This window comes from Acanthochromis polyacanthus, chromosome 9 (assembly GCF_021347895.1).
Source record: "Acanthochromis polyacanthus isolate Apoly-LR-REF ecotype Palm Island chromosome 9, KAUST_Apoly_ChrSc, whole genome shotgun sequence".
In the NCBI taxonomy this organism is placed as follows: domain Eukaryota; kingdom Metazoa; phylum Chordata; class Actinopteri; family Pomacentridae; genus Acanthochromis; species Acanthochromis polyacanthus.
The window spans coordinates 28,519,541-28,538,156 of NC_067121.1; the positions used below are offsets into that span (position 1 = coordinate 28,519,541).

Genomic DNA, 18,616 nt, shown 5'->3' on the forward strand with positions numbered 1-18,616 from the left:
TTTCTTGTTTTTTTTTTTACATCTAGAGATTGACAAAAACAGATCATCCCTATAATCTTTATGGCTGTTTGGCTGTATATGCTGAGACTTTACATGTGTTGCCATAAAATGACCTGTATGCCAAATCACATGAGACTCTGAAATCATTTGATAAAACAAAATTACACCCCAGACACATGGATATGACATTTAAAAGTTTTATTCACAAAACACTTTGTTGGCTCTCATGCTCTTCCTATTGTGCAGCCGGTGATTAAAAGATGGGTTTTGTAGTGGTTGGGTTGTATTTATAAACCAAATGTTTGATAACTGGATAAGTTACAGGTTATGTATATTCTGAGCCACCTCGAGCACAAAAAAATGTATCAGCTGTTTAAACAGATGCACAGGAGAAAAAAAATGCACTTAAACTGTGGAAAATGAACAGATTTTAGTTTAAAAAAAAAAAAAGTCTCCTGTGTATGGTTTGCATTGCATGGATCTTTGGCCTGTGGAGCACGTAACAGAAAGTACTCCTCGCACGAATAAATACAAACAATTCTGCAAAACATTCAAAAACAATGTACAAAACGTCTAGAAACATTTCCATACCCCCCAACCCATCAACACTGTGAATGTACAAAATAAGCTCCAAAGCTCTAACAGACAGTAGTTGTGCAGGACCGTCTCCCACACCATAAATCTCCTTCCAGTGATTCATACAGACTTTGTTCAAGATCAGATCAGCCCCTGAAGCAAAGATCCAGTATTTAGTCCTACAAATGTTTTTTTTCTGTTTTTAAACAAATGATTTTCCTTGTATTTTGATATTTACAGTCCTCACTGTGTGAAGGCAGGGCAGCAAAAACGAGTGAAACTGGCAGTTCGTCAGTAAGCGACAGTGAAGTGTATTGTCAGATTCCATTGGCTGTTAAGAATAGTGTTCATTGTCATGCCAGGTTGTCATCCACGGCTTCTTCTCCACGTTTTCCCAGTTACCGTTTCCAGGGTTGACCGCTCTCTCCTCCCGTTTGATCCGGACTGCATTGTAACTGGGAACATTGTCTTCATATTTGGCACGCTTAAAAAAGCCACACTGCAGAGAAGAAAGGGGAAAGCACACTCAATATTTTTGTTTGAGAAAAGGCTATTTAAAGACATTCAGAGAAAGCAAAGCAGATTTTTTTTTTTTTTGTCACCAGTCTCTTTCGCAGGCGCCAAAATGCAATGAATCCAGTGAGAGTTGTAGAAAAGCCATCTGTGCTCCTCTATACAGAAAAGAAACGTGGTCTAATTCCCTTGTTTTTGAATGTAGAATGAAAGAAACCTCCAGACCAAGTGACTGCATGTGCAATAGTAACAAAAAAGAAAGGAAACAGAGGAAGAGATGAAATGAAAGAGATGCAGGACAGCCCCCCTGGTGTTCTTCAGAGCAGTAACAGTCATTGCTTATCACCTCCCCTGGCCTGGCCATGCAGGTAAATGATACACACATAATCATGTGTGTAAATCCTTTAGGCATTAGGTCTTTGCAGAAATAAGTCAGCTTTTACAACAGCATTCATATCACAGTGTGAGAACTGCCCACTGCCTGCCTAATACCAGAAAGCAGCACTTTTGTAGCAAGAAGGAGCAAGAGAAGAAGTTCGACTCATTCAGGCCGGGTAATTTTACCCTCTCTCTGTTTTATGCATTTGATGTCAGTCTCTCTTTTTCTGAAGGGTCCTCTTTATTCTTTTTCCCAAAGAGTCCACACTGAGGAGAGGGAAATCATTAGAAAATGTGTGTAATCACCGTCATGTATACCTGCTGTTGTTCTGTAAATGAAGTTGCGTAGACTGCTAGCTGTTCAAAATTAGACACTTAAGAGACATGTTTTTTTTCAGTTAAAATCCTGAAAATGTAGAGTATATGTTTTTGAGATGGATATGTACTGCGTCTGCATCCTTCAGTCCTACCTTCCAAAGAACGAAAGCCAACAGAGCCAACAAAAGCAGCCCAAGCAGTATGGACAACACGATGATCCACCACGGCACTCCTCCATACTGAGCTGCACGCCTCTCTGGGAACACCGTCAGCCTCACCTGGGGAACACAATAAAGTGGCAAAAAAAAGCTTCTAAAAGTCTGTTTATATGATTATATGCATACACTTTTTTTTGTGTTTGCGCAGTACAGTGACATCATCAATTTAAACCTTTTATATTAAATGAAATAATCCTGTCCCTTTCTTGGGTCCACTACTGTCGCATTGAATCCGTTTACTTACCTGTGTCTCGGCATTTTGCAGCACTGTTGTCTTCGTCGTGCTATCAACATGCAGGGCGGCCTTCACTATCACCTCCATATGGTGCAAGTTGGAAAAATCCTGTTTTATTGAGAAAGGGAGCAGATCAGGTTGAGACTGTCATTGAATAAAGAAGACGATTAATTTACTTCAATAATCTTTGCTTCTTTAAGAAAAGTTCTCAGAATCACTTTGTGTTAGAGGCCTAGTTTTAAAAGTCTTTATAATTCAGCAATTCTTCATTTAACTAGAAGGAAGTTCAGCTTTTATCATCCTTCATGAACTCTAAACATGGATTTTCTCATACTTGCCATCCTATAAAATGTGTTTATAATAAGGACCTACAATATGTGACATGTAAAATGCATAAACTGTGTTGGAAGGATACCTGGTACAAACTTAACACTGCCAGATTATGAACTGAGAGAACACATGAATATTTAAATTCTTTGTTGCGTTAATAAGTTTATATTGCAAAATTTCCTGCATTTTTAGTTTTTAGTGTGCCAAAATCAAGACAAATCAGTATAAGTTTACAGTTTATTACCATTTCACCAGAAACTACCAAAAAAATTGAAAATGAGACCAATACACATTTTGATAGTTCTAATTTTAGTTTGGATTCTTCACATAAAGTGTGCATTATACGCCTGTCAGAAAGCATTTATGGATTTCTTTTCAAATCTTAACATCAGAGCTGATGCAAAAACACTTTGATACCTCTATGAAGGTGCTGTTCCAGAGGCGAGACTGGAGCGTGATGACTGCACTGCTGTCCATGCCCCGCAGGGGGCACCTTATCCTCACACAAGTTGCCCCATTACCACAGGACTGTCAACAAAGGGAGCACAATGTTACTTATAGATTCCCCCTCTGAAGACTGAAATGTGCACAAAATACAACTCTGTAAGACAAAAGAATAGAATGGTCAACGCGGCTTACTAGAGATGTTGATTCGTGGTTCTCAGTTAAGCGAGAGAAAGTGGATTTGTCAGATCCCTGGGTGTTTTCTGCTGCTCTTCTCGTCCTGGAGTTAACTGGTTCCTTAAAGCACAGAAGAAATGTTTATTCGCCTATTGCATTTCCCTTAGTATCTTTATCTGTCCAAATTAATGTAAAACTGTCTTTCACTAAATAGATGTCAACTGAAAAACCTAGCTTGCACGGAAGTAAATACCATACACTGAAGTGATGCCTTCACGTACCTTGTTGAGAGGGTTGATCTCCCCTGTAGGAGTGCACTCTATCTGGTCAAGTCCTGTGGAGCTGATCTTCATCAGGTAAAGCAGCCACTTTCCCTGTTGGGTCTCCTTTGGCCAGTAAATGTCGAGGGAGGCAGTACCGAGATCTTTCAAGTGCCTTCCCAGGTTGACTACCTGCAAAAACAGGAACATTGTCCTGCCTTAGCTGATATGTTAATTATACTACAGTGCATAAAGAACTCTATTCAGTGACATAAATAGATGTATTTGTCTATCAAAGAGCAGTCTGATCCAGTAGCTTCCCTGTACTCACTCTGAACTGGTGTATGATGGCGCTGCCTATGTCACTTTCAGTCTTTATGGCCGTTTCACCTTTGACCTTTCCTGTAAAGTAGACCTGAGATGGCTGGGCTTGTCTGAAAAGACAGAAATACCTTGTTAGTAGCATGAATCAATGCATTCTTGTGTGTTTTCTGCATATGTGAGTGTTTCTTACCCTGATACAGACATCTGCAGCAGGATGGCCACCTTTGCCTTTGCTTTGACAGGACTGAGTTTCTGCTGGTCGCTTGTCCTGTTGATCAAAGTTTAAAAACATGTCAAAACGGATATTCCCACGGACCTACAACTGTTATGCTTTATATACTGAGTACACTCCATTAGAGAAGTGAATCTGCTGTATTTCTAAGTATAATCAAAGTTATTCAGCAGTTTCTGTTGCAAGATAAAAAAAAGCTTGAATACACACGTGGACAAAATTGTTGGTACCCCTCAGTTAAAGAAGGAAAAACCCACAATTCTCACTGAAATCACTTGAAACTCACAAAAGTAACAATAAATAAAAATTTATTGAAAATTAAATAATCAAAAACAGCCATCACTTTTGAATTGTTGATTAACATAATTATTTAAAAAAACAAACTAATGAAATAGGCCTGGACAAAAATGATGGTACCCATAACTTAATATTTTGTTGCACAACCTTTTGAGGCAATCGCTGCAATTAAACGATTTCTGTATTTGTCAATGAGCGTTCTGCAGCTGTCAACAGGTATTTTGGCCCACTCCTCATGAGCAAACAGCTCCAGTTGTCTCAGGTTTGATGGGTGTCTTCTCCAAATGGCATGTTTCAGCTCCTTCCACATATGTTCAATGGGATTCAGATCTGGGCTCATAGAAGGCCACTTTAGAATAGTCCAACGCTTTTCTCTCAGCCATTCTTGGGTGTTTTTGGCTGTGTGTTTTGGATGGTTGTCCTGTTGGAAGACCCATGACCTGCGACTGAGACCAAGCTTTCTGACACTAGGCAGCACATTTCTCTCCAGAATGCCTTGATAGTCTTCAGATTTCATCGTACCTTGCACACTTTCAAGACACCCTGTCCCAGATGCAGCAAAGCAGCCCCAAAACATTACTGAGCCTCCTCCATGTTTCACCGTAGGGACAGTGTTCTTTTCTTCGTATGCTTGGTTTTTGAGTCTATGAACATAGAGTTGATGTGCCTTACCAAAAAGCTCCAGTTTGGTCTCATCTGTCCAAAGGACATTCTCCCAGAAGCTTTGTGGCTTGTCAACATGCATTTTTGCAAATTCCAGTCTGGCTTTTTTATGAGTTTTTTTCAGCAGTGGTGTCCTCCTTGGTTGTCTCCCATGAAGTCCACTTTGGCTCAAACAACGACGAATGGTGCGATCTGACACTGATGTACCTTGGCCTTGGAGTTCACCTTTAATTTCTTTGGAGGTTGCTCTGGGCTCTTTGGATACAATTCCAACGATCCGTCTCTTCAATTTGTCATCAATTTTCCTCTTGCGGCCACGTCCAGGGAGGTTGGCTACTGTCCCGTGGGTCTTGAACTTCTGAATAATATGAGCCACTGTTGTCACAGGAACTTCAAGCTGTTTAGAGATGGTCTTATAGCCTTTACCTTTAAGATGTTTGTCTATCATTTTTTTTCGGATGTCCTGGGACAATTCTCTCCTTCGCTTTCTGTTGTCCATGTTCAGTGTGGTACACACCTTTTCACCAAACAGCAGGGTGACTACTTGTCTCCCTTTAAATAGGCAGACTGACTGATTATGAGTTTGGAAACACTTGTGATGTCAATTAAATGACACACCTGAGTTAATCATGTCACTCTGGTCAAATAGTTTTCAATCTTTTATAGAGGTACCATCATTTTTGTCCAGGCCTGTTTCATTAGTTTGTTTTTTTAAATAATTATGTTAATCAACAATTCAAAAGTGATGGCTGTTTTTGATTATTTAATTTTCAATCAATTTTTATTTATTGTTACTTTTGTGAGTTTCAAGTGATTTCAGTGAGAATTGTGGGTTTTTCCTTCTTTAACTGAGGGGTACCAACAATTTTGTCCACGTGTGTATATACTTACGTTTTTAGTTGAAGATCAATCTCCAGTTCTGAAGTGTTGAAAGAGATGCCAGCTGCACCCAAAATAACGTAGAAGGTCGTCTATAAACATGCAGACACACACAGTTATAAAAGGTTTTCTACAAATTAGTTAGATGGTGCCAAAAGGGGATTTTCTCTCACCTCTGCGTCTCGTTTGAAGGGGTTTCCCAGCTCACAATCAGCCTTGGAGCCGTCTTTATTGGCTATGCAGGTTACCGGCCGCTCCTTAAAACAATAAAAAGCCCCGATCAAAACCACACATGGGTGATTATGTATGTGTGTGAGAGAAAAGGGGAAAAGAGAAGGAGACACTCACATTATCTAAGTTGCGAGAAGCAGAGTAGGTCAGTGAGCGGGGCAGGGAGACGATCACGTAGGCTTCGTGAGCATCATCACCGTTTTTATTGGTCACAGTGACCTCTAAGGCGATGTCCTTTTGGTCGCTGAGCGAGATCACCGGTACGCCATTCTCCCTTCAAACAGACACAAGTTAATGAGTGTGTGTGCATTCAAAGTCTTGTGTAGATCAACGTGAGAGGCAGAAAAAGGCCAAAATAAAACGACACACAATCAAATCAAAAGCGAGTATGCGTGTGTGTTCTTACAGTTTTAATGGCGTGAACGTCTCAGAGTCCGTTGACCTGTGGCCGTAGCGGTATTTCACCTCCAAGTTGCTCTCACACACATTGTCTCTGCCGCATCCCTCTTTCAGGAAGTTCACCTGCAAGCACATGAGAATCAAAATCAGCTTTAATGGCCAAGTACGTACACAACATACAAGGAATTTGGCTTCGGCTGTTGGGTCACCCTAGCAATATGGAAGAGAATAATAAAAAAACAAAGAAACTACAGAAAGAGGAACAGGAAGGGGAAAAAATAGTAGTAATAAAATTAAATATAACTCAATACATACAGAAATATACAGCTAGAAGGAATATATAAACACAATAGTGCAAAAATAATTGCTATAAACACAATAGTGCAAAAATAATTGCTATAAACACAGTAGTGCAAATCCTAATTGCATGATGCAGTGCAAAAAGCAGAGATAACACTGTGCATGTCCATTTGAATACTGGCTTTGTACAGGTGTGTAGGAGCACAACATTTACACACATGCAACATGAAACAATGCATCTACAGCAAAATTATATATTAATATGCTGAATATCGTCATACACACCTCTGATCTGGTTATCATTGGCTCATTGGCGTCCAGGACAGGAGTCAGTGGAGCTGCCTGCTGTCTCCGTTTACGTTTGGCGTCCTGTATATCCACGGACACATCGATGGGGATTCCACGTAGCTTGTCTCGGATATTTTCCTATGAGACGACAGTGTCAGACAACATTACCCACGAGTCACAATGCACTTTGATAACTGGAGAGCACAGACATTATATTTACCTGTACAGCAAGTTTGCGTCTAATGCACTTCTTCTTCCCTTGGGTGTCTATGCTTAATGTCCCCTTTGACTCATAGTTATGTTCAGCGGTGGGATCCTCGATGAAGGTCCCTCTGGGAATAAGACCGAGCTTCCTGTAGTCAGCATCGGCCTCGAGGTTGTATGCCAAAGCTGAATGGGACAGAAGAGAGGATACAGCATAAGTGGAAGGAGTAAAAAAAACTACAAGTATTGTCAGATGTTATTAGTTTATGCATTTACTGACAATAAAGTTCAAACATGAACTTGTTTCCATTGATTTGACGCCATATGAACGTGTCAGCTTCATGTGTGAATAAAGCAGTGGTATTTCAAGTAGTGCAAAGTGATTTCAGGAAGACTTTTTTTCCACGTCAGCACCCAAAACATCACAGGGAAGATACCACAAAACACCTTCCTCTTTTACTTTGGTCTACAACTTCAAATCTATTAGCCTAAGAACTGCAATATCCTTTAAAGAAAATGTCATTGCAGTAACAGCTTTCATTTATAACAATGAATGTAATCCAAAGGCTTTTTTCCCCACAAGATTTGCAGAAGTTAAAAGTCTAGTTTGTCGCTTTCAATTGTTTGTAGGAGTCACTCGTCTGCGTTTTTTAAATACCTGCAGCATCAAACAGCAGCATGATCCATGTCAGCATCTCCGAACTTTAACTTTTTGAAGCAATTCTAAATGATCCCTGACCTGGATACAGGATGGATCAGGAACTAATGGCAACCACGCTGTACTTTTCTTCACAAACCTTCTTGTCCCATACAGAATAGCAGTTAATCAGCTGCAGTTAAACCAGAATCAGAAATACTTTACTGAGTCCCATGGAGAAACTGCTTAATAAATAAATCTTAAATCATTTCTTACAAAGCAATCTTCTTCAGGTTGAGTCCTGAGCTCCATCACAGCTGTCAGGGTATTTTTGTTTTCCTATTAGCAAAGTCGTAGCTAGATTATCATCACACATGGACAAAGTTTTCAGTGATTAGAGAAATCATAAACAAAGTAGGCTGTTAGTTATTTGTACAGTACGATACACTGCTGTTTGTAATATTATGTTGCATACATCACTGGATGTTGTGTCAGTTTTCACATGAATGGCAAATATTGTGTGTGTATCGCAGGTTTGTCTGAATGAAGCTGTGAGGAACATTAACAGAAAAGTAACTATGGCAGGAAAACAGAATGCCCTCATATTAATGGATTGAGGAAGCAGCAATGCTACATATTAAGTGCCTGAAAAAGGTTTAAAAAGACATTAGAGGTAAAGAATGTGGCTCAGCTTACTCAGCCTGGGAGTGTAGCTCTTGGGGTTGGCGGTGTAGGTGAAGCAAGCCTCAACAGTCAAGCTGTGGACAAAGTGCAGTTCATCCACAATCAGAAATAGCATTTGAAATCAAAGGAAATACCTACTGAATTTAGTAAAAATCATCACTGTGCTTAATGACGAATGACTTTCATCAGAAACACAACCAGTAAAACTAAGTGCACACGTACCAAAAGCTGTTGCCGCAGTTCTTTTTGGTGAGGTCGATTTCACTCGGTATAAACTTGATTTCCTTCTTGATGTTAATAACTGGACGGGCTCTGGGAAGACAGAACTCAGTGAGCATCTCATTAAAGATCACAGAAGATTTGTGATCAGATTAATGTACGAGCCTGCTCACCTGTAGACAAAGACGGCATCTGACAGAGATCCGACAGCCAGGTCGGGATAGGAGTTCTTATCCAGGTCCATGTTGCCGGCCAAAGAGTAACCAAACAGCTTCGCTCCTAAAGGCTTTCCAGACAGAACCTAAAGCAAAAAGAACATTAAAGCCAATTATTGTACTGCATTTATTATTTCAATTTATACTGAGCTTGGTTTAAAGAATTCAAGCCCAACAACAAAAAACAAACCAAAAAACATCAATAGCCTGCATCTGATGTAAAATTAAGTTGTTTTTTAAAATAAGCTATAGCCCATATAAAGTTATAACCCTAAGCTGAATGAATATGTCATACACAGGGAATACAGACAATAAAGACATTGTTAATTTTCATGTTGATATTCATTTCCCCTAAAATTCATGGATCCTTAATGGCAGATGTGAACTTTTGAAGGGGGGGAATTCCTGAAAAAGTTTGAGCACCACTTCTACAAGCAAATCAATGCATAGATCTGTGTTTATTTTTATATGACGTACGTTGCTTAGAAAGCTTTCAGGATTCAAGCATGACAGTTAAAATAACTGGCCATCTTTCCATTACTGGGAGAACAGAGTTTCTTGAGGTTTTCTTAGATATAAACATTAAATATTTGGAAAAAATTTAAATGTGTTACTCTTATGAAACAAAACGCTGCAGCAGAGATACACATGAACATTTTCTCCACCAGTTTATTATGTACCTGTGCAGCTTTTTTAGACACTTGTCCTGAGGCTGATCCATGATAGATGTGAACATGCCCGGCACTGTGATCTGCATAAGGAGCTCCCACTGCAAAATCTGACAGCAACAAACACAAAATGTGATTACACATTTTGATAACAGATATGATTAAAAGACAGTACTACACACATGCACAAATACTGCATCCTCACCATGGAAACCATCCTGATTGATGTCTCCCAGGTTTTCCACAGCCAGACCAAACATGGAGTCCTGGGGTCCGTCTATTCTGGTGGGTGTGACTTGGTCCCATTTTCCAGCTTTGTTGATGTAGATGTACACAGCTCCTCCAATTTCTCCATCCTTCTCAAAGTACTGAGGTGCTCCCACCACTATGTCCTCCCAGCTAACAAGCAAGAGCATTTCATGATAATGAGTCACGATAATGATAATGATAGCACTTTTCAAAGCACAATTTCTGGATTCACTCACCCGTCCCTGTTGAGATCTAGCACAGCCAGATCATAGCCAAAAGACGAGGCCAGTCCTTCTCCTTCCAGGGTGTATTCTTCCAGCAAGATGTTGCTGTCGGGGTGGCCTTTCTTCAGCAGCACCACCGCTCCGCTGTGGTTTGCTCTGGGAGCTCCGGCTACCACCGTCAGCTCGCCCTTCTTGGTCAAACTCTTCCCTGAGTCCAGAGAAAAACCTGAGCGGATAAGGGACAGACTTGGTTAAGTGCTTGAACATGCTTCGTTGAATAAATAGAAGACAGTGAAAGTTAATTTTTTTACCCAGGTAGCTGTTGGCAGGAGCAGGGACCAGTTCGGGGTTCTTTTCGTCCTCATCTCCCACCTCAAATGGACCGTCGTCAAAGATGCCCAGCTCCACAAAAGTTTCATTCTTCTGTTCCAAACGTACCACGCCTTAACAGGAGGAGGAGAGAAGATGGAACAGATTGTTTTGTAAATTTAAAAAAAGTAAGCAAAGTCCATAACACAGTGATCTTAAATTAAGAAGTAATGTTGAACAGTAGACTGAAGAAAGCATCAGTGCCGTTCACGCTATCATAAAACTGAATAAATCAGGTAAATGCACACCAGACTAGCTACCTTTCCAGTTGTATGCTCCAGGAGCTCCAAAGATGAGGTAGTGGTAGTCGTCGTCGAAGGTAGCAGAGAGGCCCTGCTGGCAGGAGCCGAACATCTCGTGGCCTCTGGGCCGGCTGTCACAGAAATGCCAGTTGCCTCCTTCTTCAGTCGATATGGGATTGATTGTCAAGTCCTGATTCAGCACATAGCAGCGACCGATGATGTCACGGGACTCGATGGCCGTGTTCACGTTGGTCCGACGCTGGTAGCGATGGGCACAAGTCTAACAAGGAAACAGAAGTACACAGTTAAGCTGACAAAATGAGAGTTGAACAAAAAATACATCTGCAGTGTACTGCAAAAACTCAAAATCTTACCAAGTCTGTTTGTCTTAGTTTAGTCAAAACGTCTCATCTCACTCAATTTAAGATAAATTCACTTAACAAGTGACATTTCAGCAAGATGGAGGGACTTGTTTTAAGACAATGCATCTTAAATATCTTAAGTCAAAAAATCTTGAAATTATCTTCTTTTGAGTTGTATCTTACAAGAAAACTCAAAATTAGTTTAATACATCTCAAACTAGGAGGCTACACGAAAGCAAAAATCTATTTTTGAGTGAAAAACTGCTATTTTCTTTAGCATGTCTGGCTAATTTTAAGACACCTAAGCTTGACAATCCTGTTAAAATATAGCTTAAAATAAGTTTTCCAAGCTAATTTTAAGATCTCAATATTCTAATTATCATATCTTATTTCAAGAAATCTTACCAAGCCATTTTTCACTTGTTCTATTGGCAGATTTTTTCAATGATTTCAAGGTAAAATAAGATTTTTTTCTTGTTTTGAGAGGGACATTATTTCCAGTGTGATTGCTGTTAATATCTATTGATTTTACAGTACCTGATTGGGCAGCTTAATGATACTGTTAGCAATAAGAATAAAGTATTCATATTCAAATACAAAGACAGCCTTACCACAATCTTGCCTCCTGGCCCCTGACTATTGACCGTCACTCCCATCCATTGGTTTTCTTTGCTTTCGCTTGTTAGATCCTCTACACAAGGACACACACCGGCAACAAAAACAGACACAAACAGCATCACGTGAGTCAAATTTTGGTGAAAAAATGTCCACAGTAGCCAAAAAAACATATTAAAGAGCTGCACGTGTCAGCAGATATCTCACCGTCATTATCAAAGTCCACTCTGCTGCATCCAGGAGAGGTGGCGCTCATGTCGCAGCTGTACAGGCCTCCTGTCACGTTAGCTTTCTGACCACTCAAGGCTTTGGCTCTGGGGGCGCCAACCAACAGCCTGCAACACAATCAAATCTGTGACACTCTGGCATTTCTTCCACTTGCACATTCCATTATATCACACGTTCCAGTTGACAGTACCATACAGCCGACACATTCACACACACACATGTACATCCGCCACCAAGCTGATGTTCCATGTCCTCACAGTCCAGCAAAGTCAAAGACCCCTTTCAGTCGCTTGCTGTGGATGACTGAACCAGGCTTTCTGTCTCTCTCCGTGCACAGGCTCACATACAAACACAGACGCTGCCTTTGTGGGCCAAGGACAAGGGCAAATGTCACGCCCAAGCCTTGACGATGGCATCCAGTTCCCATGGTCTCCTACTGAGTCAATCAAACAAGTCAACAATGTCATCCTCTGAAATGATGCTTTGTGCAGGTTTACAGAGGGGAACATCCACACTGATCTTCTCTCTCAGTGCGTGTTCCAGGATCTCTCCCTGGTTTGCTTTGTCTGTCCGATGACCTCCAGAGTTAACGTTGGGCAGCACGCTGACTTCCCCAGATGAGATTAAGCAAAGCCATTTTTAGCTGGAATACAAAGCATTCTCAGATATACACACACATACCATCTGGGAGGGAATTTACTGAGACATATAGCAGAGCGATTGTGCCTAATGTGATCAGCATGTTTGCAGTGCAGACCTCTCGAGTCAACAACGCTGGCTACACATGGGAGATGATGTCAAACTATAAAGGCAGCATAAATCACCATGAATATTCAGCAGGCATGGTGGGGATGAGCAAAGGACAATAAATCAAAAAATAAGGCTTGTTGTAACTTTTCACATAGTCACACTTAATGCTGAGATGTATTCAAACGCAAAACCCTGAGAAAATATAATTTCATTTCCCTACAATGAAGTGCAGTAGCAGAAGTGATCGTAATCAAAACAGATAGACAAGTGCACACTGTCTGTCCCATTTTAACCACTGGATTGGTTTGGCCTTACTTCGAAAACCAGAGCACTATAATTTGAACCATTATCCGGCCGTTATGTGTGCAATCCAGCCTTTTGTAAATTATAAGGGGAGTGACTGACACTTGACATTTGATACCACACAGTCTGGAGTCATCTCTTCATCTGTACGTTCACAACCGTACCAAAGACACAACATGTTTTCAAACTAAGTGAAATCGGGGGCTTTAAAATTGAGCTGGTTTCAAATGAGTCATCACTTCAAAGAGGGGATAACTCTCACAGTGAATCCCAGGTGGGCACATCTCTGCTTCCATTATCCTGAGAGATGCCTGAAGTCGGGGAAAATGGAAAGGAAAATGATATACTGGACGAGAGTCTAAAGAATTAATGCATGGTCACATTGCACAATTCTGCCTCTATCAGCTGTTTGCTTTGGGGTAAACGCAACTAACAATGGAGCAACTAGGGCATAGACATGTAAAGTTACACCTCTTAATTATATGTGATTCAAATCACTAAAATATTTACAGAACAATCTTAATTGCGAGATGATTCACATGCGTTTGGGCAATCTTTATTGCAACACATTAGAATAATCTTTAGGAGCGGAAGTGTGAAGTGCTGACATGACGTGTCAATGAGTAGCGCTGTGATAAAGCCGACCTGCTGCTCCACAGACGGTGACCCAGCTGTTTATCTAATCATTTACCACCAGCAGAGGAAGCCCCAACATGCAGGCTTAGACTACAGGAAGGACAAAGACAAACACAGTGAGAGGGTGTGTGCGTGTGTCCAAGTGTACAATGACACACACATGCTGGCGATGGCAGTGGGACACATTTTCCCTGCTCAGGACAACACAGCTACCAGCGTACAGTGGCCATCCCATTGAAAGAGGTGTGCTGTTTTTGTTTTTTTCGGCAGCGAACTGCCTGCCGGCGAGGGCACAGCCCGTCGCCTAGCAACAGCCAGTGGCACACTATCAACTAGAGGCGTTCACATCCAAATGGGTTGCAGATCCAGAGGTTCATGACATGTGTTACCCAACTTCTCCCTCCATCCATCTGCCAGGATCTCAGAATCCGACTGGTTGAATAACGGCTGTATTTGGTGCCCAGATGTAAAACTGATTTATGTTCCTCTCTGCATTCTTTCAGACATCACTTCTTACTTTTCTCCAGCTCCTTTCTCTTTGATGTTGGATAACCTTAACTAACCTGAGTGAAAAGGGGGGGCCGGGGGACTAAATCTGACTCTCATGGTTTTTCTCTATTCAATAAAGCGACTACGGACACTCAATACAGAAAGTTCAGTGAAGTATTAAACTTCACAGTCGTTCTTTCATTTCTCTCACACAGAGCAACATTATTACTGAACCTGCTGACATGTCTTACTTTTCTCTCTCTCACAGCGTCTCTACATATCCTTTACTCTTCCTGCTGCATCTATCCATCTCCCCAGACTCATTTCATTTTCAAAAAAGCCTACACATACATATGCATTTACTTTCTCCCACACATTTCTCAAACTCAGTCCAAGCTCTTAAACTTCCCAACACCCTCACTCTCCTCCTCCCTCTTCTCCCCCGCTCATGCATTTTGCGCTTTCTCTCTTGATTTTATTATACAGACAGATAGCTCCATCTGGCAATTATGACCCAGCATGGAATGTAACACACATACACACACACACAGTCGCAGGCACAGATGCGTGCACACATGCATGTACAGGTCCTGCCCTCTCCAGCAGGTACATGTATCACTCATCCCTGCACGTAAAAGGACTTAAAAAAGTGTATAAATCTGACTGGAAGTTGGCATCCATGGCTGGCAATGGATTGTGACTCACAGTGAACACACACCCAGCAGTGGGGAAAGAAACATGGGTGTGGGGGAACACAAGTACACACACGTTATTTTAGCACAATGGACATTTGTGAACTCTTATGGAGATGGAGAATGACAGTGAACATAAGAAAAAAACCTATCTCTTCTTTTTCTCTGCCTCAGGTTAGGAATGTATCCAGCAGCACTCTGAGCCCTCTGACACTCTTCCAAATGACTGACAACAAGACAACGCCTCAGTGCTCAGCCACAGCATGCATCAGCACCATTAAAACACACCAAACAGGCACTCGCACATCCACAGGCAGCACACACACACACACAGAGTCCACAGTGAGAGCACATTCCACTTCTGTAACAGCCACATGAACGCTACAAAATAAACACAGCTCCAACATGCACACACACATCCAAACACACACATGCATAACGCAACATGCTCCTGATGGGTCACGCTCAATATGACAACAGACTGCATCAACAAACCATTCTAGTGTGTAGAAAAATACAGTGTACTGCATTTAATGAGTGATTATGGTGAATGCACATGCATCCTGTTAAATAAACACACTGAAATACTGCAATACGGATGCAAATAACATGTTTTCCTCATCTGCAGACTGGCTTCTTTAAGTAATCAGTTAACATTTAAGCTAATAAATATCAGCGATTCGTGACAACTAATTGCTTTTAGTCACAGTTTAATTTAATTTCATGGTGACCAACAGTCCAATACTCTTTAGTATCACACATAATCAAGAAAACAGGCATATCTTTATATTTAAAAAGCCAGAACAAGCAAATGTTTGACATTTTTGCTTAAAAATGACTTTAATAACTTATTATCAAATATGAAATTCATCTACAAGAACTTAATTACCCAACTGTTTCAGCAGCTGACACCTCCACTAACAACTCAGCCAACATTATTCCTACATGTATGTGTTGTTTTCCAAGTCACAGAATCCAAGCATGTTCTGCCTTTCTTGTATTTAACTTTACAACCTGCAGTAAGGGGGGACTTGTGTGGCAGCTTTGGTCTCGTGCCGATCACCATGTGTCTTTTATTTAGACACAGCTGGGAACTGGGACAGTAACTGGCACTATGTGTGTGTGTGTGTGTGTGTGTGTGTGTGTGTGTGTGTGTGTGTGTGTGTGTGTGTGTGTGTGTGTGTGTGAATGCACAGCAGCAGCAGTAGGAGTGCGTAAAACTTTAAAAACTACATTTAACATCTGTGGAGGATGTTTAAGACCTGAGGATTCTTAATAACTGGGAGTGCTAGTAATTGGTAGCGCAGCGTATCTTACTGTTGGTTTGTGACCTTCAGGTATTAGCTGAACAAATACAAACTGCTGCACAGTTTTATCCTTTTAGTTGACTGGACACACGGCAGAGAAGCCCAAGTATTGATCTGTTCTGTGTAATAAAAGCACTTTACACAATAAATCCCAGAATTTGATTTTGATCCTTACTAGAAGCACTAATGCTGTCTGCACTCCTGCTAGTTTACAATACTTTAAACTCTAAGTACATTTACTCAAATACTGCGATAGCTACACTTTACCTTAAAATTCTCGACCATGTTCCAGTACGGTGCGGTTCTTGACAGAATATTTTACTTCATACTCTATTGCATGACAGTTGCTTGTGACAGAATATTTCTACAGCGGTGCATTGCTACTTTTACTTGAATGAAATTTCTGAATACTTCCTCAACCACTGATTATGGAAATGCAGCACAATTTGAAGTTGCTTAATCACAAATACTGACAAATACATAGTTCCGTGTGGTTCATCATAGCACTGATTTCAGGGAAGATGCAGGAGATACGTCTCCCTTAATATTTAGAACATTTGTCACCCTAATAACAATATTTAACTTTACATATGTAAGACATTTCCAGCATAAATCGACACAAAAAAGCACACACTGGTGCATGAAAAGTCGCCCAAGTGCAGGAAATCAAGTGTCTCATGCTCAAATTTTCTTTGGAGAGGACACCCATACTAAATCTACGCCCATTTCTTGTAGAACAAAGTGAAAACATCTCCCCAGATGAAAGACTGCTCAGTTTATAATCAGGCTATTTAAACCAGTGACCACTTGATGGCAGTTAGCCTTTATGCAGAATTACAAACCTCCTGTGAAACAATGCACATGAATTTGTCAGCAGTGATTCAGTGACATGTTTTTGGCCCTAAATTATTAAGACACAGTTTCACCTAAAACCACCTCTGAGGAAAAGTCAGCAACTGTGGATGTTTCTAAAGAAAAACATAAAAATTTACAAATCGGTCACCTGGAAGAAAACATTAACAAGCAGTTCACTTCAACAGGTGTGTTAAAGGTACAGTGTTCTGAAATTTCTTTGAAGCTACCTGCGACATACCTGAGCTCAACTTTGAGAATTCTCGCGATATTTTAATTAAACGTCTTTTAAAAGTAGATTTAATGCGATTTTTCCTCACTTCAGCAGTTATAATAACCCGAAATCAACATTTTAATTACACGAAGTTATTTTGAGACAGAAGGGCGTTTCCGAAGCAAACACGACTCCAAAGTTAGCTAACAGCCTCCAAACAGTTTTTTTTCCCCCATAAAACAAAATTCTTACATTCTCTTATCCACCGGGTTCAGCTGCCGGTGCATAGCCAGAGAGAAGCCGAACAGGCTGCCCGGGTCCCCGCTCTTCTTCAGGACGTTATCCGTGTCCAGGTTGAAAGCCGACAGTCGCCCACATCCTAAGAAAAAGGCAACCAGCCAGAGTCCACAGGTGAAGCGGCCCTCCATGGAAAACTCCCTTGGAACTAGTAAGAAGTGAGTCCTTATTGCAGGAGGAGCAGAGCGCTACTGACTGACTGCTGCTGCAGGGCTGAATCAGGTCCACTTGTAGCCGCCCCTCCCACCGGCCTCTCCTGGCACACACACCATCCCACCACACCTCAGGTTGCATGAAATCCAGCTTTTCATTGTTAACTTTGCTTCAGTTAGAGGCCATGAATTCTTTGTTAGTTTGCAGCAGGTCAAGAGTGTAATCAGAGTGGGTCAAACATGCCTAAGGCTGCCTACAAATGCATGTACAGCAGCAGAAATATGGTGCTTCTGGCTGCACTGACTGTAAATCTCAGAGTAGTACACTGTAATAAAGGCTGCTGTTAAACTCCCTTGGAAACAGGCGTAAGCAAAAACATATACAAAGTCACACAAGAGGGAAGATACTGGCAAAACACCCAGTGACATGAGCGTGCAATCTGCACATTTGTTCCATGCTTTCATGCTTACAGATATCAAACATCCATCCAAAAAAGAGCAGAGGCAACACACTCGGAGAGAGGAGAAGCCAGTCAATACAGATATTTTCTCTGATACTCAGTCTAGGCAACAATAACAATACAATGAGATGAAGTGGGAGTGACAGTGAAGACACAGTTCTGGCAATGCAACAGAAAAAATAGAAATATGCAGCAGCAACTGGTGTATTTGCAATTCAGTAGCTGCTCTAAAACCACAGACCAGAAGTCAAAAGCTGGAAATTAGTTAAGTTTAAAGTTCCAGTCCCCCTGGCGTTTTTCACTCAGATTGTTACATGTTATCACCGCAGGGCCTGTGTCTTCTGTAATGACTCATTAGATGAGTCACGGAGCCAGAAGCAGCCAGAGAGCAGACTGGGCACAGACCGGCACATTAACACACTCCCTTACTAGATGATTTTCAAGGCATTCCATGAGACGCTGACCCAAAGCTTGTCCCCACAACA

At 41.1% G+C, this 18,616-nt stretch overlaps 1 protein-coding gene across 2 annotated transcripts; it reads right to left on the bottom strand.

Moving 5' to 3' along the window:
• Window positions 1-183: 183 nt before the first annotated feature.
• On the bottom strand, window positions 184-17,701 carry LOC110966850 (integrin alpha-6-like). Of its 2 annotated transcripts, XM_051952865.1 has the most exons (26): window positions 17,474-17,701; window positions 11,958-12,085; window positions 11,747-11,826; window positions 10,792-11,053; window positions 10,474-10,605; window positions 10,175-10,388; window positions 9,895-10,088; window positions 9,702-9,799; window positions 8,980-9,107; window positions 8,810-8,899; window positions 8,600-8,661; window positions 7,283-7,452; window positions 7,060-7,200; window positions 6,482-6,597; window positions 6,193-6,349; window positions 6,018-6,101; window positions 5,857-5,936; window positions 3,964-4,041; window positions 3,781-3,883; window positions 3,471-3,641; window positions 3,208-3,309; window positions 2,986-3,096; window positions 2,248-2,346; window positions 1,938-2,063; window positions 1,654-1,734; window positions 928-1,075 (listed from the first exon to the last, which is right to left on the bottom strand). In XM_051952865.1, exons 1-25 carry the CDS (start codon window positions 17,647-17,649, stop codon window positions 1,666-1,668), a joined length of 3,171 nt encoding a protein of 1,056 aa, XP_051808825.1. In that variant the 5' UTR covers window positions 17,650-17,701; the 3' UTR covers window positions 928-1,075; window positions 1,654-1,665. The 2 variants fall into 2 exon arrangements, with proteins under 2 accessions (XP_022072033.2, XP_051808825.1); XM_022216341.2 differs by lacking the exon at window positions 1,654-1,734 and having other exon boundaries at window positions 184-1,075.
• Between the last annotated feature and the right edge of the window lie 915 nt (window positions 17,702-18,616).